This window comes from Centruroides vittatus, unplaced genomic scaffold (assembly GCF_030686945.1).
Source record: "Centruroides vittatus isolate TY-2023 unplaced genomic scaffold, ASM3068694v2 contig_738, whole genome shotgun sequence".
Lineage (NCBI taxonomy): Eukaryota > Metazoa > Arthropoda > Arachnida > Scorpiones > Buthidae > Centruroides > Centruroides vittatus.
Genome location: NW_027122474.1, coordinates 340,391 through 363,314, shown reverse-complemented (window position 1 = coordinate 363,314; position 22,924 = coordinate 340,391). Strand labels below are relative to the sequence as shown.

At 29.2% G+C, this 22,924-nt stretch overlaps 2 protein-coding genes across 3 annotated transcripts in view; both read right to left on the bottom strand.

Moving 5' to 3' along the window:
• LOC136980973 (transmembrane protein 50A) overlaps nt 1-22,924 on the bottom strand; it is a 240,695-nt gene that overhangs the window by 145,163 nt on the left and 72,608 nt on the right. The gene's annotated exons all lie outside the window — the stretch shown is intronic.
• LOC136980965 (ecdysteroid-phosphate phosphatase-like) overlaps nt 1-22,924 on the bottom strand; it is a 104,219-nt gene that overhangs the window by 53,174 nt on the left and 28,121 nt on the right. For both annotated transcript variants that reach the window (XM_067277165.1, XM_067277166.1), the window contains exon 4: nt 17,992-18,187. In XM_067277165.1, coding sequence (XP_067133266.1) covers nt 17,992-18,187 — 196 coding nt within the window. The remainder of the gene's footprint in view (nt 1-17,991; nt 18,188-22,924) is intronic.

Genomic DNA, 22,924 nt, shown 5'->3' with positions numbered 1-22,924 from the left:
ATATTTCAAATTATACATGAATGAACTAAACCAAACTAAATTATTTTCAAAATATGAATAAATTAACATAATAATAAATTTAATACCACAGATACAGTGCCATCATTACCCTGTAATTGATTTAATGATTACAATTGGTTTTAATTAATACAGTGAAACTCTGATTATTCAAAAGCTGATTAACTGAATGTCCATTATCCAAACCATCACTTGCCTTCCTTCCTCTCTCCCACTGACGTCACCCTACCATTCTTCTACATCATGCAACTATAAAATCAGTGACACCTATTTGCTGTGACAGATCCAAATGATTAATAGTATGCTACTTGGAAATTGATGAACAAAAAATAGAGTACAGGTACAACACTGTGCTTCTACCTTGTAGTTTTATTCTTTACATGTTAATCCACTTATCCAAATTTTCAATTATTTGAATCATTTGAAGAACAAATCAATTTGGATAATCAAAGTTCTACTGTAATTTAGAAATATGTATGCTAAATGTAAAGAAATGCATGTAATAAGATCTCATTAATTTTGAGAGAATCAATCAGAATAACTTTTGCTTACTGTTCCATAATTTATTAGGAATATCCTGTCATCAAAATTTGTAAGTTCATTGCAATGGTATTTCAAAAAATTTAAGATTAATTGTAAATAATTAATGTAAAAAGACAGAAAAACTGTTTTTGTTTTTTGTTTGTGACTCCCTGAGTGTTTTGAGAACCAACCTTTAATATGGAATTGCCAACGAGGGTGAGAAGATCAAGACTGACGAGAAGCTGAGAGGGTTGTATGCAGTGGTGATATTCAGCGGGTTTGCACAGGTTCGGCCGAACCCATTGTTAAAATTTTCAGTTTTCTGAACCTTGTTAAACACACGAAACATTTCTCAGTGGTTTTGTTTTTTTTTTTAAATATATTAAAATATACGTATTATACTCTGTAATACTACTAAACTAGAGCCTTATACCCTGTTCGCACTGAGCATTTCAATCTAGATTGTGAGCAAGGTCGGGGACTATGTCTTGGTGCGATCTGTCTCGACCGAAATGAGGTTTAATCGCAGATCGATTCAAGAGAGTTCTTGAAACTAGATCCAGTCATAAGAGAGATCCCACAATCCCATGTGCGTGAGATAATACAAGATGGCTGTGGAACACGTGTCGGGCTATGGAGAGCGAAATAAAAAGGATATTGTATTTTGAGAGACAATGACATCTGTCTATTATCAGCAGTGCCATTCAGGTGAAAAATTTTCTGCCTAAAAAGAAAAAAAGAAGAAAAAAAAAAAGGTTGACAGCACTAATATACTATTGTTACCTGGTCTTTGCCCAGGGCTCGTTATGTTCCAAATACGCCACTGATTATTAGATATATCGCAAGAAAAGGTATTCTATTTATTTCTAGCCAAAACTTCCATTTCGTTTGTCGGTGATTGTCAGGGAAAAATTTTCTGCTAGCGAATCTTTTGTTAACTATTTCAAATATCACCACTGGTTGTATGTGGGTGTGATTTGGAAACTGAGTAAGGATTACCATTTACAATTGATCCCATGTAATTACCGTATATTTTGCAGATAAGACGGTAGTTGAATCATAAAAAAAGACCCCGAAAATCCGAAGTCGTCTTATAGGACAGATACAAAAAAATTAGATTGAAATTTATATAAATTAAAACCATTATAAAAAAACAGACAAACCATAATTATTTACTAGTAGAGAGTAGGGCATGTCCACAAAATAGAATAGCCCGTACGACGTTTTTGTGAATAGTCAAGGTCACCCGAATGCCCGAATCAGTGCGAACGTTTGACACAATAGCTAGGCTGAAAATAAAATTTGTTCATTCGAAAAATTACAAATAGGACATAATTCTATATACGCTATACAGTATTATTATCCAGAAGATGATTGCTGATCTAAACTAAATTCATAGGCCGTTGATAGTTTGGGGATCATCTTATAGGACAGATATATGCTAAAACTATAGAACTTTTACGAAAATTTATACCTTGTCTTATCTGAAGGTCGTCTTATCCGCAAAAATATATGGTAAGCAAAACATGTTTACATAAATTTTCACTATTGGTCATTTTATAAAAAATTTGTCCTATTTATCTGACTAAGGAGTGAGTCCAGAGAGAGTCTGAATGTAACTGTCGATGTTGATGGTAAGTCCCTTGGCAATGGATGGCTTATGCAACAGTGGCCCTGGGGCTTGCTTTGTCTGGTAGAAGTTTTCGGATCAGATAGGAAAGTGGAGTCAACTGAGGTGTTCGTCCACAGTCAGAAACTTGAGAAGCACAACACAAGAAACTTAAAGTTTGTTTATGCAGTTGGAGTGTATCCTGATAGGCTATGGATTGGCAAAAAAGGACAGATCTGAGATGAGAACTTGTACAGGTTAAGTCTTGGGAATGGACTTGGATCTTGGAAAAAAAACAGTGTGTCCTTGAGACATAAGATTTTAAAGGATTCTCTCCTCGATCCCACAATCTAATTGATCAACAATACAACTCATCACTTTCCAATTGGTTCATTCTTGTCTCCAGGTGACAATTTTAAACTTTTCAGGCCACAGGAGAGGTCAACATTGATGCTCAACTTGATGCCATTTTCTAATGCTGATCGGATAGTGTTTATCAAACTTTGAAACTCCCTTTCATAACTCAAGCCTTTTGTGTTTACCCTTTTGACAGAAAGAATTGATAATAGCATTTGCAAGACATTATTTAATTAAATAAATCTTTTTACTATATTATTGTTTAGTTTTGTGTCATTTTTTATTTGAAAGGTGAGTTTAACTGTCCCATCAGTCACTTGTTTACATTTTAGCATAAAATTTCAAATTCCGTCCAGGACCTCACATTAAGACTAATAAACTAAACTAAACAAGAGCTTTTAAGAACATTTCTCATATCTTTCATGCCAAGAGATACATTGGCATCAGATAACACACAATTCAAACTAGCATTCAACTTTTAATCAAAGAACTTATCTTTTCAAATTGAGGAAGATGTATCAAACAGATTTTTAAAAATAACCAAATAGTAATATAAAGTTTACTGAAATCCTAGTACAACTCTAATGAAATAATGATTAATGTTTTTAGCTTCATTTACAATTTTTTTATTTTCTAGTTTTAATCATCACTTGCTTTCATAATACATAAAATACATCATACTAACCTCGAAAATAATCAAAATCTAAGTAAAAATTTATTTATTCTGAATTTTAAAATAACCTTACTTTTCATAATCAAATCACTTAGCAATGTTAAACAGTGCAAGCTCACTAATGTGAACAAACCATTATGTAAGGCCATTTGGATTAATAAGATTGTATATTAAAGGAAAACATATCGAGGAAAATTTTATTAAATTTTCATAATTAATTTACAACTTCTTTTGATTGGAACATTTAACAGAAAAATGAACAAAATTGTTTCAGATTAGTGAGAATGCACTACATTGAAACAGAAGAACAGTAAACTAACAGTGAAAAACTATATTTTACTACTTGTGATACAATCTATGAAAAGGTATATTAAGTCAGAAAAATAAATTTCACTGTAGAGCAGGGCTTCTTAAACTTTTTTACTCACGACCCCATTTATGATTGTGATTTTTTTTGTGACTCCCCCCGCCAAATATAAAGATATATAAATATTTTGCAATATACATATAAAATACAATGAAAATATACACATATATTGAAGATATACAAATTTGCAAAAACAATAATGGTGTACTACCACAGTTCACTCTTGTGTTACAATGGAACAGACATCTGAATACACTGAAAAGCAACAACACTACACTAGTTCACACTACAATCAGTGTTGCTGAATTGTTGTCTCGCTGCACCAGAAGTGACACAAAGTGCAACTCACGAAACCTACGACACAAAGCATGCCATTTTCAAACTCTCACAAATTATTTTCAGTATTTTGCATTAAAATCTCGTGACCCCAATATTTCGCTAAGCGACCCCAAATGGGGTCACGACCCATAGTTTAAGAAGCCCTGCTGTAGAGTAAAAAATAAGTGTGATCAATTGTCAATTTTTAGTTTTCAACATATGTTTCTAGTAACATCTGGCAACATTTTACACTATAAATGCCATCTTACATCCTTTTAAACCTTAGAATAAGACTCACTGAAAAAATTAAAATTGATTTTTCCAACAAGATATCTTTTTATAGCTCACCTCACATTTACATTAAATCTAAAAACATATACAAATTATTTTCAACAGTGTTAGTAATTATTGAATTATGAATATTTATTTAAAATTCTATTGTTTATATAAATGGAGAATTTTGTTGAACAAGATTTTAATATAAAATTGATAAAAATTTATGCTACTATGTTTTATTTGTATTCATATTTATTTATTATATATTTATTATATATATTACACCAAATTTTCACAATAATAAAATTTCATATCTATAACTTGATATTCGTTTATACTTAATATTTTTCCTCAATCCTTAATATTTATAAAATATAGCTTCAATGAACCAAGCTTGATTCATTGAAACAGAACGTCAACAAATTAGAAACAGTTCTACTGGATTTAGACAGGAAAATGGAAGCTGAACAGTATACAGCAAATAATATTTTAAATATAACTAATCAACTCAATCTGTTGTTATTTGGCTATCTGATGACTGATAACGTATCAAAGAAAGCCTAATAAATTTCTTTAGAAAGATCCTAAAATTGACAGAATTTAAAGAGGAAGAAATGACCATATGTTATAAGAAAAGAAGAGCCCACACCTCCTAAAAACTGCAATAAATACTATTGAAAGAAAAAAATCAAATATTATCAGTCTTTTATAAGCTATAAAAACATAGCATGTGAAAAGATTTATAGCAATTTATCTCACTCCAGAAACTGGGGATTGTACAGCCAAAATTCTCCCGTTTTATACAGAAGCAAAGAAGAAAGATATGCAAATTCTTTTAAGAAATGATTATGTAATTTATAGGAATAAGAAAATGACTTATAGTTTTATAAAGAATTACTTGGTTGATACTAGGTCTTTTTTAGATGCAGAAATCAATTGACTAATTTATTTAGTGTGGTGAATACTAATGTAAACCACAATAGTAGTGATAATTTTGACAGATTATATTCATCATTAAACAAAGGAACTGAGATCAAGGTCATTAACTGGAATATCCAAAGTGTTAGAAATAAGTTTTTTTCTATTTCAAAAAACTATTAGGGATGTATGATATCTTAGGATTAGAAGAAAACTTAGATAAATCTCCTGCAAGGCTCATTCAATTATATTTTGATTTCAGCAATAAAAAAAACCAGGAGTTGGTAGGCCCAAGGGGCAAGGAATGATGCTATTAATAAGTAAATCCTTGGGAAATTTGGTTCATTCATATTGGAGTTTTTACATAATATTTGTTATGATTAAATTAGAAAATTGTAAATTTAATGAGTTCCCTAGTGATTACTTAGCAATAATTATTAATTATACTCCTCCTTACAAAACGCTCCAAAGCCCATTCGAAGAAATGAAGAAAGCTTTTTGAATTGGTCACATTTTGCCTCTATGGATAATTCTTGGAAATATCAATGCCACAATAGAAAATGAATGTAATCCAATTTATAATGGGAATAACCTGGTAATTTATAATACAAGAAGAAGTCACGATACAGGAGTTAATAAGATAGGAAGTTTATTAATTAATTTAGAAGAAAAAAATATATTTCTTACTAGACTATACAAATACTTGAGTCCATATCTATCCGTCCCTTCACACGATTCTGTAGAGGCATTAACAAGTCTACGGTGGAACTGTCCTTTTATTTGAGGCTACTGTCCGCCAACAAATGTAAAAAAAAGTAATGTAAAAGTGTACAAATGTAAAAGTCCTCTAGTGGTAGCACACACAATTTTTAAAAATAATAATTACATTATAAAATTGCCGGGATGTAGACTTGTTAATGCCTCTACAAAAGTGTGTGAAGGGACGGATAAATATGGACTCAAGTATTTGTATAGTCTAGTAAGAAATATATTTTTTTCTTCTAAATGTGAAATCGTCCCGGCAATTTTTATTAATTAAGTTTGCAAAAATTATAATTTGTTTATTCTAAATGATTGCATGGTAGATAGGGATAGATCTAGGTTTTATGGAGCCTAGGGTTTATTGAAGTCGAATGGGGTCCCATTTTTTGTTAATACAAATAATACTATAAATTATCATTATCATTATTATATTATTAATATTAACTATATTTTACTATAAGTGCTCATTGTTAATGAAAAAGTATTAAAAATTTATGATGATAATTCAATTTTTGTGAACCCTTGACACTTGGGGCCCAGGGCTTAAGCCCTATTAGCCCCTATGTAGATCTGCCCCTGATAGTAGAGGATTATCCAGGTGGACATACCTTTATTTTAGTGATTGACTATATCTTATGTTCTGAATTTATCTTGGACTATTGTGCCAGATTTGAGGTACTAGATAATGATTTATCAGACCATTTTTCAATATGATTGACTATCAGATTAAATTTAAATATATCACTTTCTTATGAGAAGCCAAGCAAAAGAGTTACACCACAAATGAAGAAATATAAATATATTAAAAAATATGAATCTGAAATAGGTGATAGAATGAAACTAGTTCATAAGGCAGCATTGACAGAAAGTTTTGGAGTAATATACAATGGGTGATTGGTTAATAAACAGTTTGGAGTGCGAACAAATCGGACAATGAACACTTTCACAAAAGATTTTTATAAATAAACAACAACTAACCCGTTATACATAAAAGACACCAACCAATGCCAAATTATCAGGCTAGAAATGATTAATTATTATTAATATCGGGCTAGAAATTATTAATATTGCTATAGCTGTTTTCTAGCCCGATAATTCGGGATCGGTTGGTGTAAAGATTTTTATGTTCAGACAACAAACACATGTTCAGATAACGAACATCTCACAAAACAAACACAAAAAGTGATGCTGCATTTAACATTTGTAAAACTATATTTTATTGGCATCTATGAATGGTTTATGAAACGAGACTTTCATAGTTGTATACATAACCTTTTTTGCACTAGTTAATTTCTGTTCTCTGAATTTTTCAAAAAAGTGCTTTTCTGAACTTTTTATTTAAGAAAACTGATATTATGGGGCCTAAAAAGAGTGATGTCAAGAATTATGTTCACTATAAAAACTAAGCAAGAGATAATAGCTGAGGTAGAGAGTGGAAAGATATCTGATGTTGCCAATAGTATAGCTTCAACAGGCCTACAATAAGTGCAATCTTAGCTAAGAAAGATATAATCAAAAAGACTCAAGCAGATAAAGGAGTAATGAAAATCACATTGAAGAAACAAAGATGTGCCATCCATGAAAACATGGAGAGATTGCTTTTAGTTTGTTATTACATGTAAATAAACATAGTAAGAAACTATATAATTTTTTAATTTATTTTTTGGGATCTCCAGAACAAATTAATCAAATTATCATAAAAATCTATGGTAAATCGATAATCAGTTAACGAACAATTCGGGTAGCAAACGTGGTCTTGGAACGGATTATTTTCATTAACCAATCACCCACTGTATAACAAGTTAAGTGAAATTTCCAGTGACTACATAATCAAATTGAGTCCAAATAGAATTAAATACCTAAATAGAATGACTTCTAAGTTTAAGCAGGAATGGTTCAATTTGGACTGTTAAAAGGCCAAAAGATTCAAAGAATATGGATTGGCAGCATTCTGTAAAAACAGAACAAGAGGGCTGCTAATTGAATATACTAGTTGTAAAAATGATATAATAATCTTATAGAGGCAAAAAAAAGAAGTTACTTTAATTTGTTGAACAAGAAACTTGAACAAGAACATCTTCTTCTGGTCAACAGTGAGGAAAATATCTGTAAACCAAGATAGAAAACCAGAAATATATCAATTTTGTCAAATGGTTTGATCTTTTCAAGGAGAGGAAATCAGATATGACAATGAGTCCATTAGAAATAGATGTAGCTGAAATGTATGGGGAAGAGAAGATGGTGCTGAATGATTCAATGCAGGCCTCTGAAATAGCAAAAATTATTAGTAAACCGAATGAAACTACTGCTGCCGGTCCTGATTTAATTCCAGTCAATTTTTAAAAATGAATACCAATTGAATTTTTGGTGCAGTTTTTGGGTGCTCAGCTATAATTATATTTATGAACATGGCATCTTCCCTAAATCATGGTGTTCTGCATATTTTTGGATGATATTTAAAAGGAGTGAGAAGTCAAATCTCAGTAATTGCAGACCCATTGCTATATTGTCAACATTAAGAAAATTTTTACATCAGTTCTGACAAATAGGTTTGAGCAATGGACAAGAGAAAATTTTTTGAAATCCAAAATCATAATTTGCATTTGCTAAGAGGAGTGGAACAAAAGTTGCAACTTTTGTATTGCTATCAACTACTCAAATCCATTTTTCTAGAAAAAGACGCAAAGTCTATGCAACCTTTTTAGATCTGGAAAAGGCCTTTGATTTGATATCAACAGAAAAACTGTGTGCTGAACTAAAACTGCATGGTGCAGATATGCTATTTATAAAAGTGATTAAATCTATATTTGGTCACTATTTTGTTACAATCAAAAGTGGTAAAAATACTTACCTTCTTTTGACATATGTGGTGGGCTCTTGCAAGGTGACCCATTATCACTTTATTTATTTAACTTCATGATCCATGACATAGATAAGCAGTTTAATCAGAAAGAAAATAGAATTTCAGTGGGAAATCAGTTAGTCCATTCAATTCAATATGCCAATGATATGGTGTTAATTTCGGCAACCAAAATTGGTTTCTAAGGAAACTAAATCAGATGCAGGAATATTTTTCCAAATTGGAAATTAAGATTAATCCAAATAAAATGTATATCGTTATATTTCAAAAAGAAGGAAGAATGGCTAAGCAGGATTATGATTTTTATCTCTTAAATGATAAATTAAAGATAGTTGATGAGAAATTTTATACTTACGAATTCAGTTTATTGTGACATTATCATTTGGAAAACATTTCCAATGAGTACAGAATAAAGCAGTTAGAATAATAAATATCCAATACAACTTCTTAAGCCTTTTAAGTTTCCGGTACCCAAGACAAAAAATTAACAACCAACTAACGTTTTCGATTCTCCTCCGAGATCTTCGTCAGGTTCTTTGACGGTTTTGAAATAGAATGCAATGCAAATAGAATGTTTTTGAAATTCAAATGATAGAACATCTCCCGCGTGCAATCATTGAAACCGATCTAACATGCATTTAATATACATGATACTATCATAAAAATGACGCTGTCCATCCATACAGGAATACTACACGGCTACCATTGCGGGTGCACCTCAGAGATATATCGCCACGCATACAATAAAATGTTGCCATCTTTGAAATTAATACACTTCCCCGATTTTGACGCCTTGTAAATCTCAAGGGTCTCCAAGGCCCTGATGCGGTCTGTATCGAATGATGTTTTAACGAGGCTGGTTTTATCACATTATTGCACGCGGGAGATGTTCTATCATTTGAATTTCAAAAACATTCTATTTGCATTGCATTCTATTTCAAAACCATCAAAGAACCTGACAAAGATCTCAGAGGAGAATCAAAAATGTTAGTTGGTTGTTAATTTTTCGTCTTGGGTACCAAAAACTTAGAAGGCTTAAGAAATTGTATTGGACTTTAGATGTACCGGTATGAGGATTGTTTTTTGAATAATAAATAATTATCTCCTAGCTAAAATGAAAATTAATGCAATACAAAAACAGTTTTAGCTCTTTTTTTCAGTAGTGATAAACTCGATATGTTATGCTCTTCCAGTGTGGGGCATGAATTGGCTGTCTCACTTTGAGAAAATACCATTATTATATATAGAAGGAACTCTTATCGTTTGAACAGGGATGTACCTGGATATGCAATTAGTCACGACAATAATAGGTTATGGTTCAAGCCTTTCATGGTAATAAGGATTACAAAGTTCTATAAGAGAGAGACTAAGGGTGAGAATATACTAATAAATACCATATTGGAAGAGCTTAGAAGATTAGCTGAGGTTAAAAGGAGTTACACCAATATTTGATATATACATACATACAAGAAAGATGTCAGCCGTACAAGAAGTGTTTAGCCAGCAGAAAAAAGGGTAAGGCAGTGATTCTCAAAGTGGGGGTCGCGACCGCTAAGGGGGTCATGAAAAATATTTGGGGGGGGTCGCTGAAAAATTGATGCCAAATCAATTTTTTTTTCAAATATTTTATAAATTTACTATAGATTCATGTTTAGAAATAGTAGAAATAAAAAATATATAAAATAATTTTACTTAAATAAATTGCACATATAAATAATAAAAACAATATAAATATTTAAATACGAGCCTAAATATAATACAGTATTCATAAATTTGTGCGCTATTGGGGAATCCCCCGAGTTCCACTCTCCGCCTAAACTATGATAGAACAGCGTTGTCATTTGGAACGATGTTCGCTAGCAGCGTTGCGTCTGTAGGCAAGTCGACTTAGGTAGAGCGTCGATTATCCGAAAACCGATCAACCGAAAGCGTTTCAGTTGGCAAATTCGAATTTCCGCTAGCGCTGTGGCGCTGCAATATTTGGCTATGTCTTGGGATACTCCGATGTTATTTTAGTTGATATGCGTTTTTAGCTGGCAGCCTGGCGCGACCATGAGAGGGTACTTAAGGACGCGCCAGTATTTGAACGAGACTTTTTCCCATCGTGAATGGTAAGTTATGCTTGTTTTTCTGAGGACTGTGTTGTGCTGAATCGGAACGTTTTGAGACTAGATAAACTTCTCGAAATATAATGTTTTTTGTTTTTATATTTTTCAATACATTTATTTTGTTTGTGAAAAATAAACAAATAATTTTTTAAAAAATTTCGTTAGTCTTAACATTGACAAAAATTCAACGCAAAGCGACACGCAACGGAGAGAAATTTCAACATGGAATAGATTAATTAAACAAAAGAAATTAACTCGTCCTGAATTTAAATTAACCCCCCTCCCTCCGGGATGTTTTTCTACACATACTCATTCTTCGGGGGTCCTTTGAAATTTTTAAGTGCAAAAGGAGGTCACGGACGAAAAAGTTTGAGAAACACTGGGGTAAGGGAAAGGGGAGGAGAAGAAGGAGGGAGAGGAGACAGATAGTAGAGAAAGATCGAATTCCTCTGAATGACGTACATATGGCTACAGTACCCTGTATGTTTGATGTTGGCGTGCAGTTTTTATGCTGCAAGGCCGTAGTCCCCAAAGAGTCTAAAAGAAAACCTGAGTGTAGCGCAATATTTGGTACAATAAATTTAGTCTTACGTTGGCCAGATATGAGATATCATATACATTATTTAACAAAACAAAAGTGGATTCAGACTTCAGATTTACTACCTTAGTGGAAAATATGTTTGATACCTCAATCGATCAAGAAATGGAAAAATTACAGAATTTAAAATTTCATTCATGGTATATTACTTAACAACCTAAGCTTTCCTCCTTCTAACAGTTATATTAATTTTCAAATCCCATTTAAGATGAAAAGGTTTTATATGCAGCTTAGATTGAACAATTTTTATGTAGTGGTCGATGCAAATTATTTGAATATCAAGAATAGTCAATACAGAATGTGTCAGGATCAATTTTCTATTTGTAAATGTAAAGAATGTATAAATCTTAGAAGATAATTTGGTATTTTTACTTTAACTATATATAAATCTATGGAAGAACTGTACCACAAGTTATTTCAAATGGGTCCAATCTTGATAACAAAAGTATATAACTTTTTCAGCAGATATATTAAACTGTTAGAGAATCACAGTATCAAAATAGAAAATGAAGCTCAAATCCAAACTTATTGATTTAACATTATGTGTACAAGTGTTATGGATAATTTCCAACATCATAAGAAACTGTATTTTATATCTGTTCAACTTTAGTTTCAGCTTATATAGAAGTGTTTTTGTCACAATTCACAGATGATACTGTGAATCACAACAAATGCAATTCCCGTGATTCTAAGTAAAAATAATTATTTGTGCTAAGTTTACTGCCATTTTGAATTTTAAAAATTGATAATTCAAAATGAATCAGTCTAGGTATTCATTTGATTCTTCTTTCCTTGAAAAAAGTTCTTGCAATGTACATTTAGGAAAACCTGGCTCAAGTGAATGAATTCAAAACTTGGTTAATTTGTGAGGATGATATTTGTTCAGCTTGTTGCATCATTTGTTGAACCTCATATAGTGTTAAGTATGATGGAATTAAAGCATTTATGAGGCATGTCAATCACAAGAAGCATGGAAAAAAAAGTGCATCTTCTCGTTCATGTCCCTCCCAGTCACAGTGTCAGCCAACAAAGCAGTTTCCAAAGATGGCAACCCTACATGATGTGATGGGATAATTCTTTAAGTAAAAGGGAATTAGCTGTGATTTCTTCAGGAGTAATGTTGTAATATTAACTTTATCCAAAATAAAGTTACAAATTTATTTCATATTACAAAATAAAAGCATGCATGTCCACAAATAAATGGAAAATTTTTGTGTTTCTTTCAAAAGATTGATTCTGGGTTTCCCAATCATTTTCCATTCTTAAACTTGATGTTTATTAATTAATAAATGTACCATGCTCTATTTTCAAATTAATTCAGAAATGTGTTCTGAAATTATTATCCTACACTTGTAAATCTATAGCTTTTTACACGAACTAAAAAAATCTAAATATAATTGCCATCAATATTGATTGCATGAACAACAAATGAAAATGCATCATCTTAATTTTTGTCATTTTTATTTGATAAAATCTAAATGATGGAAAAAAAACAATTTTTCTTATTTGATAAATCTTAACAAAGTGCATTGTATTTTTAGTATGATTTAGTTATTTTTTTAGAAAATGCAAAAAAGTTTTCATTATTCAAATGGCATGATGATCTGAAGCAGATCCCGAAAAGACACTGAAAATGTTTATTTTTCTATTTTTTTTATTAAATTGACTGCTGGAAAAGTAAGAAAAGTGTGTGGTAATTACTTGTGATATATTTAAGTGCTTTACTTAATTTTAAAGTGGGTGATAGCATTGGAAGTAATTGAGCTAAGTCAAAATTCTAAACTTGTTTAACTATAAAATCGTATATTAAATATGGAATTGACAAAATTTACTCTTATAATGTTTTAATGGAAAATGACACTTTCCACTACAATTTATATATACCAATTTTATCAGATGATACATGTCCAAATTCAAAAATTGACACACAATTGGATAAGTTAGGATTATGCTGCTGTAACAGTTTACATCTCAAATTCAACAACATAGCAAATTATTATGAGATGACAAAGTCTTTGCAATAAATGATGTGATAAAAGAAATTTTATAGTTGGATAAAACTTTTATAGTTTTAAGTAACAAAATCAATTTTTTCATTTCTTACCCCATCAGTTTTGACAAGTTACAGCTAGTTATGATATAATAGGCTATTGTTTGAAAAAATAATAATAAGTGTTGTCATCCTTAAGTTGATTCAAATGGTTTTTTCTTAATTTTAAATATTGTTTGGTCAGCATTGCTAATATAATAATGATAACAACAGCTGTAAAATGGAGTAGTAATTAGTAATTTTTTTTTTCATTTTTACATTCTTTTTTTACTAAAAGTTTCTAATAATGTTATTCAGATTAATAAATTATTCTGATGTATACCAGTGGCTTTACATCACATTTTAAATTATTTACTACAGAATTTTTATAAATATGTAATAAAAGTTAAGGATTAAATTATTTGAATTAATTTTTCCACAATCCAATATTTTGTAGATTTTAACTTTTTGATAAATGATACACATTGATCATAATAATATATATTTTTACTTTATATAATTTATTCTTTAGATTTATCAAAGTACATGAAATGAAAAATGTTCATAACCTTCAATGACTAATAATAAAATTACAAAATCTTAAAAACAGTTATAGTGTCCTTTATTTTTTTGTTTTTATCATTGAATGAATGCAAATTCTTTTTTAGATATTTAAAAACTAATATACTAAGTTTTTGTTTTGTTAAATAGTTTTTTACTTTTAGAATGAGTTTATATCGAATTATTTTATTCATATATTAATTCTTACCTTAATTTCATATTGGGCTTTGTCATTGCTGCTTGTGATTTTCCAATTATTAACCTATAGAACAATTACATTTTATTTCTTGGGGGATTAATTTTATAAGAATTTTCATCATGCATTGTTAGTTGAGGTTGTTATTTAAATTATTTAATACTGAATATTTTAATTGTGAAATAATATGTATTCCTTCCAAATTATGCAGAATTTATAAGATTTATTAAATTTCATTTCATGACAGTGTAACTCCATAACATATTAAAACCAAAAATTCCCTTTGTAGAGAATTTAGATTAAATATATTTAATGAGAAATTTTTTGAAACTGTAGCTTCGTCAATAGATAAAACATTTTAAGTTTAAAAAATCTTAGACAATATATATGTTCTTTCTTATATTTTGGAACAAACCAATTAAAAATTTAATATATAACAACAAAAATAAATAAAAATTATTAAATAAAAGTTGAAACACCTACATTGAATGTAAAATATATAATGCATAATTAAACATCCACAACAATAATAATATACCAAGACCAATATCAAAGTACAAATTCATTGATTAATATGTAAGCATATGAACTAAAAATCCAGAATAACTTCATTTTTTTCTGCAAATGTGTACACAAAAAAAATTGAACATGCTAATTTTCTGTTGCAAAATTTACTTATTTGATTCCAAATGTTCATTTTTTGAAAACTGTTTAACATTTAGAAATAGTAATCCTAAAAGATGAGTATAGAAACATCATTAAAAAGTTTTAAACCAGAAATTTGATAAAAGATAAACTTTTCACAATGGAATATTTTAAATGTGTCATGATTTTTGAAATGTCCATACCTGATATAATTAAGAGAGTGAAAAAGAAGAAAACACTATCTTAAAGACAGTGGAAAAAATAGAGAAATAGGGTAAAAAGACTAGAGCAAAGTGTAAGCAGCTAACAATGCTACTATTGGGTAAGGTAATCCAGTCTCTCTGTAAACTGAGTCAAAAGTTCAAAATATACGAGACACAAGTACAGTAATACCCCAAACTTATATGATAGGTGGGACTGAGCGATAACCGTGTAAGTCGAATTCGCGTAAATTACGGTATAATTTCGCATATAAATACACACAAATTGTTTTTAATTGGGGCCGGAGACTAAAGAAAACAATATGTTAAAAAAAAAAATGTTTAATAAAATCTTAGGTAATACATATGTATAACAAATTATATTATTAAAATCGTAAACCGAAGTTATTTCAATGTAGAAGGCTTCATAAAATCTAACAAACTCGTCTGATGGCTCAAAGATTTTTTCCCCCGCAAAAGTTCCTCGTAGCATGCTAATAATTTTTTTATTTCTCATTTTGTAGAAGAAATGCGCTCTGCGTTGGAGTCTATACTTTCTAAAATTTGTAACCTCTTTTCATTTTTGTATTGAAGTCTTCAATAATGTTAACTTTACATTCCGAAGATAAAGTTTTTCTTTCCTTGTTCGATGCAGAAGAATCAGTTCTACTTCATTTGGATGACATAGTAGAGTCTCTCAAGTCTCCGTAGATATAACAAACACAAAAATAAATAACACAAAATAAATTGTAGCTATGCGTCGATTCCGCGCGACACATCTGAACATGTAAGCAGAACAATAGTGTGGGGGGAGTGAGAAATCAAGAGTTGCATGAAACTCAAACAAAAGACGAATCAACAAGATTTAAAAATCATGTAACTTCGGGTTCGCGTAAGTTGGGGTAACATAAGTTGAGATATTACTGTACATGGACTATTAAAGAAAACAAATATTTTTTTATCAAGAAAAGAATTTATGCATCCAAGTTGTTATAGTAATGAGTCTTATTTTACACTGAATAAATGTATAAAAAGTAAACGTTTTTACTGTAAAACAGAGATAATGCTCTGCCAAAAATAAAGTTCAAACAACACACAAAATCCCAAGGATTTGGTATGGATACCATGTACTCTCTTGGGCCTTCATGGCGCCATCTAAATTTTGTATTAATAAATATTAACACTTTGTAAACAATAGAGAGTGCATAAGGAAGGAATTAGTCTCATTTTTGATGCACTGTCTGAATAGAGATCACATGTTTCAATCAGACATGGCAATGTCCCACCATGTTCAAGACACAATTGCTGCCTTTGAACAATATGGAATACAGTATATACATTGTGAACACAATGTACTGGTACCTGATATACACCAATCAAACAGTTTTGGTGTCAGTTACAGTAGAAAGCGTATACATAATGTGATGAAAAGAGTGGGAGAGGCTAATTCCATCAAAGAACTTTGCAAAATAATTCAGAACAAGGTCTGCCAAGTTACCATTGAGAACTTAAAGAACCTTTTATAACATATTAAACAAAAGTTCAAAAGAGTAGACCTTGGAGTAGACACAATTTTGTTAAACTAACAGACTGCTGAAATATGTTTTCTTTAATTTATTTTTCATCCATTTTTCATGTTGTAACCCGACAACTTTCAGAATAAATTCATTTTAATATTCTGATATTTTAGTTCACACATTATTTTTCCTTCCCTAAATTTAAAAATTTTCATGTCATTTCAACCAACATATATGAATAAATAGACTATATACCTGCACAAATCTATTTTTTCAACAAAGTTTAGATCAACATTTAAAATATTTTTTAACAATAACCAAAATTAATATATAAAATCTAAATTAAAAATATAAATATCAACTTCTACCAAAAGATAAAGAAATGATCTTCAAAATCACTTTAGATTAATAATTTTCAACTTCTACAACTTCAGTTCAAGTTTTATAATTTAATATACTAATGGACTGTAAAAAAGAGAGAGAAAAGACAAGATATTAATCAAAATAGAATAAATCTATGTTACAGAGGCAGAATTAGTGCATACAAAATAAAAAATTATATTGCTATTTAAATCCAACTTTCATTTTATCATGTAATTAAAAAAAGAAACTTAAATATAAATGCAATAGATGATAAGAAAACTACAATGATACCAGAGACAAATAAACATAAAACTTTGTGCAGATTAAAAAAAAATTAAAACAATGAAGCAAAGAAAATGTCTTATATGCATATTCACATATGTTAATGAAATTTCTAATATTTAAATAATTTTAACTTCATTTTTTAATTTTAATATATATTGGCATGCTTTCAAGCATTACTTTTCTATTTTTAACAAATTTCAGTTCTTTAAAATCAATAGTGATTATTTAAAAAATTTTTATGAATTAATTTTTATTGTTTTTTATTTCATTGTATATGTTAAGTTTTTAATTAGCTGTTCCAATACATATAAAAGCACAAATATATATAAGCTGCAATTTTTTAAATAAAGTGCATGTTTCCAAAAACTTATGACAATAATTGTTATGTAAAAGAATCAAAAGAATTATTTAAATATTTTTATGTAAATTGAAAAAATTAATATTAATGCTCATTTATAATGAAACAATATAAATTTCAGTATTTACATAAAATCTTTTAAACTTTATTTAATGCATCTTAAAAAACATTAACTGTTAACCTTTAATAAAATTGCATCTATTTAAAAAACTTTAAGTTTATTAAATTAAATTTATATATAAATTTATGAATAAATATTTCATATTATTAATTTCTGCATATTTAAAAATATCATACTGATATAGATAACAAATTTTGTATCTTAATATTTTATTTTAATAATAGATCTATCAATGCAATCTTTAATTGTTAGTAACTTTGTTAATACAGTAATATATATACATATTTTCTTTTATTGAAGTATATTAAAGTAAAATATAAATAGACTTACTATATTCTGAAACTTCTCTCATAAATTGAACTGCTAAACGCTTCAGCAAATCATTATGCTGATCTGCAACAAATAAACCTAGAAACGTAGATGATGTATAATGTTCAAGGCATATCCGATCTGGCAGTTCATGCCTTAATTTTTCTACAACATGTTTTAAAGCACGGACTAGATGTGAAATGCTATTATCTGGTGCCTATTATAACAAACAAATATTTTTAAAATGAAAAATTTTAATCACAAAATGTTAATAGCAATTACTAGATATAAACTTTCATGAAATGATTATTTTTTCACATTTATTATAATGCCATATTTATTACTTTTTTCAGCTAGTATAATTAAAAACAGAGAAAAATTATACCTATTAAGTAATTAAAGTTATGAATAAATGTTATTAACTATATTTAATATATAAGATGCTCAAAAGTAAATTCATTTTATCTCTAATGATAAGGGTTTCCCTAAATGGCAATAGAGATTTGATTTGAAATTTGGAAAGTAAATTAACAATTTATTAATTATTTATTAATATAAATATAAAACAAACATTAACATATCTATGGCAGAGAAACAAAACCAATTTATATTTTTATAATAACTGATTTTTTATGATAGTGATATCATTAATGATATGTATTATAAACACCTTCAAAGCAAGCAAATTTTTTTTAATCCAACACGAATGTTACAGCAATTTTTAAATGGCCTTCTATTGCTTCTAAATGAAAATTAGAACATAAAAGTGAAATTTAAGATTGGATATTAAGAAACTACTGCAACAGTTAATTCAAATAGATGGAAAAATTCTTCACACTGAATTTAAACCAGAAAATAACATTACAATGATGCATTTTATTTTTATTTGGTATAATTTTTGTATAATTCTGTAAAAATTTTCTTGAATGTAACCCATCATTATGACAATTTATTTTGGTTTAAATTCAACCAATGTGGAGAACTGTTCGATCTATTTGAATGTAATTATTAAATATTATCTATTGGATACTGTATATTAATTTAATATTTTTAACAATCTGTATGTTGTGTAAGTTTTCTTACTTTGTTCCTCATACAAAGGGAGGAAAACCTTGTACTAAATAAATAAATAAATATTATTATTATTAATATGTAATTATCACATTAGTTCCTTAATGAATATTTTAAATTTCATTTTTATATTCTAATTTCCATTTAGAAGTAATTGGTTTTTAAAAGCCTGAAGAAAATGCTAAAAATGGCTGAAAATGTTTGCATTGAATAAAAAATTTTGTTGACTTTCAAGGCGTTTATAGTATATATTACAACCAGTTTACTATTTTTGTTCCCTTATATTGATCATTAATAAAATTTTAAGTTTAATTTAAATAGTTTTCCTCCTCTTGTAAATGAACAAACATATAAACCAAAAATTAATACCATAATATGTACTGTACAATACAGCATCATTATTATATCTAATGATAATATACAAGTTATATAAATTAAAATCTTATAGAAAATTTCATATTTAAAATGAAAATGACTTTCATTTTTATTCTTTACATTTTTATTTAAATCTGGTGTAAAAAATATGTTAATTTAAAAGGATTGTTAATGACCTTCAACTGTTAGTAGATTAATTTATCCTGTAAAGTTAACAATCTTTAAAATACTTTAACACTTTTTTTATACACAAAATATACTAACTTGTCTTAAATACATGCAAAATTTTAAATAATAATAAACTAAATGAGCAATTATTTATTGTGACATTGTCACAATGCTGGGCTGCAATTTTTAATTTATTTAATTTAAAATATATGCTCAACACCTCAAATTAGTAGTGGCTTGCCCCTGTACATCATACTTTTCCTTTAAGAATAGAGTTGTGCCAGTCATGTATCTAATACCCTAAAATTTTTAAATTTAAATAATGAGACTTCCAGTTTGTATCGTAAGTTTGTATATACTTAATTCAGGCCTCCCGCCTCTAAGGTCTCCATATCTGATCTCGTATTTCATGTATCTAATTCCATTCTTGAGATTAAGGGAAGACAGACAAACAGACCAACAAATGGATGACAGTGGAAATTTATAGGACTACAATTTTTTCAAATTGCAACCCAAAAAGGAGTATTTAATTTCAAAATAACTCATCTGAATTTGTGACCAAATTCAAATATGTTATATAATGATAATATTAAATATCTTAAAGTAACCAAAATGTCATTCTTTTATTGGAGTTATATATAATGGATATCATTGATATTTGGGCACAATCCAAATTATTTTTGAATGTACTATTTTTAAAATAAAATTATTGCTATGCATATTTTGAAACTCAATCATAAACATATTAGTTATTTTCAAAAATCCTTTAAATATACATAAAAATATAGCAGCATTCTTTTTTTATGAGAACATAAAACTTTAGTCCTTAAATAGTCCATAAATATAAAAAGCATATACATTAAAGATTTTAACACTAGATTTAACTTCATTAATTTTGATATAAATTAAATATAAAATACATCAACTGATTATCATCAATAATACAATATAAAATGGTGAGAATAATAGTAAACCTTCACTAAGAACAAATACAGACACTGCAAGAGTTTTCCTACAAAAAAACAAGAAACATCACAGTTACATAAAGCAATAACTCTAGCAGACTCAAATAACACACCATTAAATTTACACTCATATCATATGGAATGACACATATAAAAAGCATAGACACCATTAAGCAATTGTGGGCTCAAAAGGTACTCTATAGCAGCATCCCTATGACCTGGCCTAGGATTTCGTTGGCAAAACTGCATCAAACAGCTGGTTAGCTCGAAAATACCTCTTTGGGGAAATGGAAGGGTTCATGATTGCCATACAGGATCAGGTCATAAATACTAAAAACTACATAAACACATACTCAAAGATTCAACACACTCACAAATGACACATGCAGAAAATATCACATCATGCCAGAAACTATACAACACATCACTTCTGTTTGCAAGCTCTTGACATAGATATAATCAAGTAGCAAATATAATACACCTAGAGCTTGCAAACAAACACACATTATTAGACATCCATGAACCATACTACAAATACTTTCCACATACAGTATTTGAAATCAACATGCACAAAATGTACTATGACTGAGCCATAATCACAGATAAAATTATTTACCACAACAGACCAGACATCATTCTCATTGAAAAACACAGTAAAATCACATACATAATACACAAAACCATTCCAAACACTAAAAATGTACAAAACACATGCCCTGAAAAAAATTAGCAAGTACACAGAACTTACCCAGGAAATAAGACATCTGTGGAGGATGGATAAAGTGCTTATTGTACCTGTTATTCTCTCCTCTGTAGGTGTCATACCACACACTACACAAAAGCCTAGGAACATTACAGTTGAATAGAAATACATACATCACACTACAGAAAGCCACTATATTGAATACATGTCGTATTGTTAGGAAATTCCTGAATACAGACACACACACACTGAAACACTTATTTAATTTTTGTCTTGTTTTGGTTACTATGCCTTGATTGTAGTCTGGCATAGTAACCATAGTACATAGCCACCGATGTCAACCAAGTATAACTCACTAAACCCAACTTAATAATAATGCAAAAATTTTCTGTAAAAATAATTTGTAAAGTTATAAAAATATGCTAATTCATGAAAGACTTTAAAGTTTACATTAAATGTTGAAAGTAATATTTTATTTCCTTTTTGAAACATTATATCCAAGATATCACATTAATGTTTTAAAGATTGCAGTTTCAAATTATAATTTCAGTATATTTACTTTTGACTAACTGTTTCTTTATTTCATTAAGCATCACATTTTTCAAAAAAATTGCATAGAAGGAAACTGTCAAGTCAGATTGTCATAGAAAAAGTCTTTTGTATATTATCCTAACACAAAAAAGTTTTTTTAGCATTTCTATTATTACATATGTAATCATGAAAATTTTTGAAGAATTTTTACAATTACAATACCAATATTTACTTCTTAATTATTATATATATGCCGTTTTTACATAACATAGATATATTATCATCATTGTCAAGGTCAGACATAATTTTTTTTTTTGTTAAAAACCATTTGATTTAAGGATGTTCCTTTGATCACATGTTCCAAATGTATTCCTTTGTTTTGCTGGAGTCAAAAACATCCCATATCAAGAGGAAAGGGCTAATAGATAGAAGGATTTTCCAGGGCTGGGCTAAATGGGTATCCATTTATGCCTGATGCAATTTCCTTTTTTCGTGTCTAATCACTGTAATTGGTGGTCAAATGATTTTGACTTCAGACCACCTATGGTTTTGGCAGGAAGAATACACAAGAAAGGATACAAAGATTTTGAAGTCTGGGACAGCTGAAGGAAAGGTCAAGCTTAGAGAAAGTAAGCCAGAAACAAAAATGGAAGTCAGAAAGAACTGAGGAAATTTCATGGTCCTTGACCAATTCAGAAGCATAATTGGGCCTCCTGAACAAGCCTACAATGACATTGGAATAGTTGATCATGAATTCCAACTACACCAATTATATGAAAATCCAGAAGATAGCCAGGTCAGAGGACCTGAGTTCCTTTCTAGCAAGTCCTATAAAGCTGATACCACCCTTCTTCTTAACATACTTTTATGGCTTAGAACAATCTTCAGTGTTGTGAGTTGTTTGTATATACCTATATAAGTACTACACCAATTGGTATATCTATTATTTTTCTAATCTATGAATAAAATTGTATATAGATATTCTCTGGAGAATTTATGGCTCTGTCATTTGGCAGAACTGTCCCAAAGAAAACCAGAAACATTCCTTTTGTTGAAGGCTAAAATTTTAGACTTCAACAAAAGGAATGTTTCTGGTTTTCTTTACACCTGTAAGGAATTACACCTGCAGCTTCACCTAAAT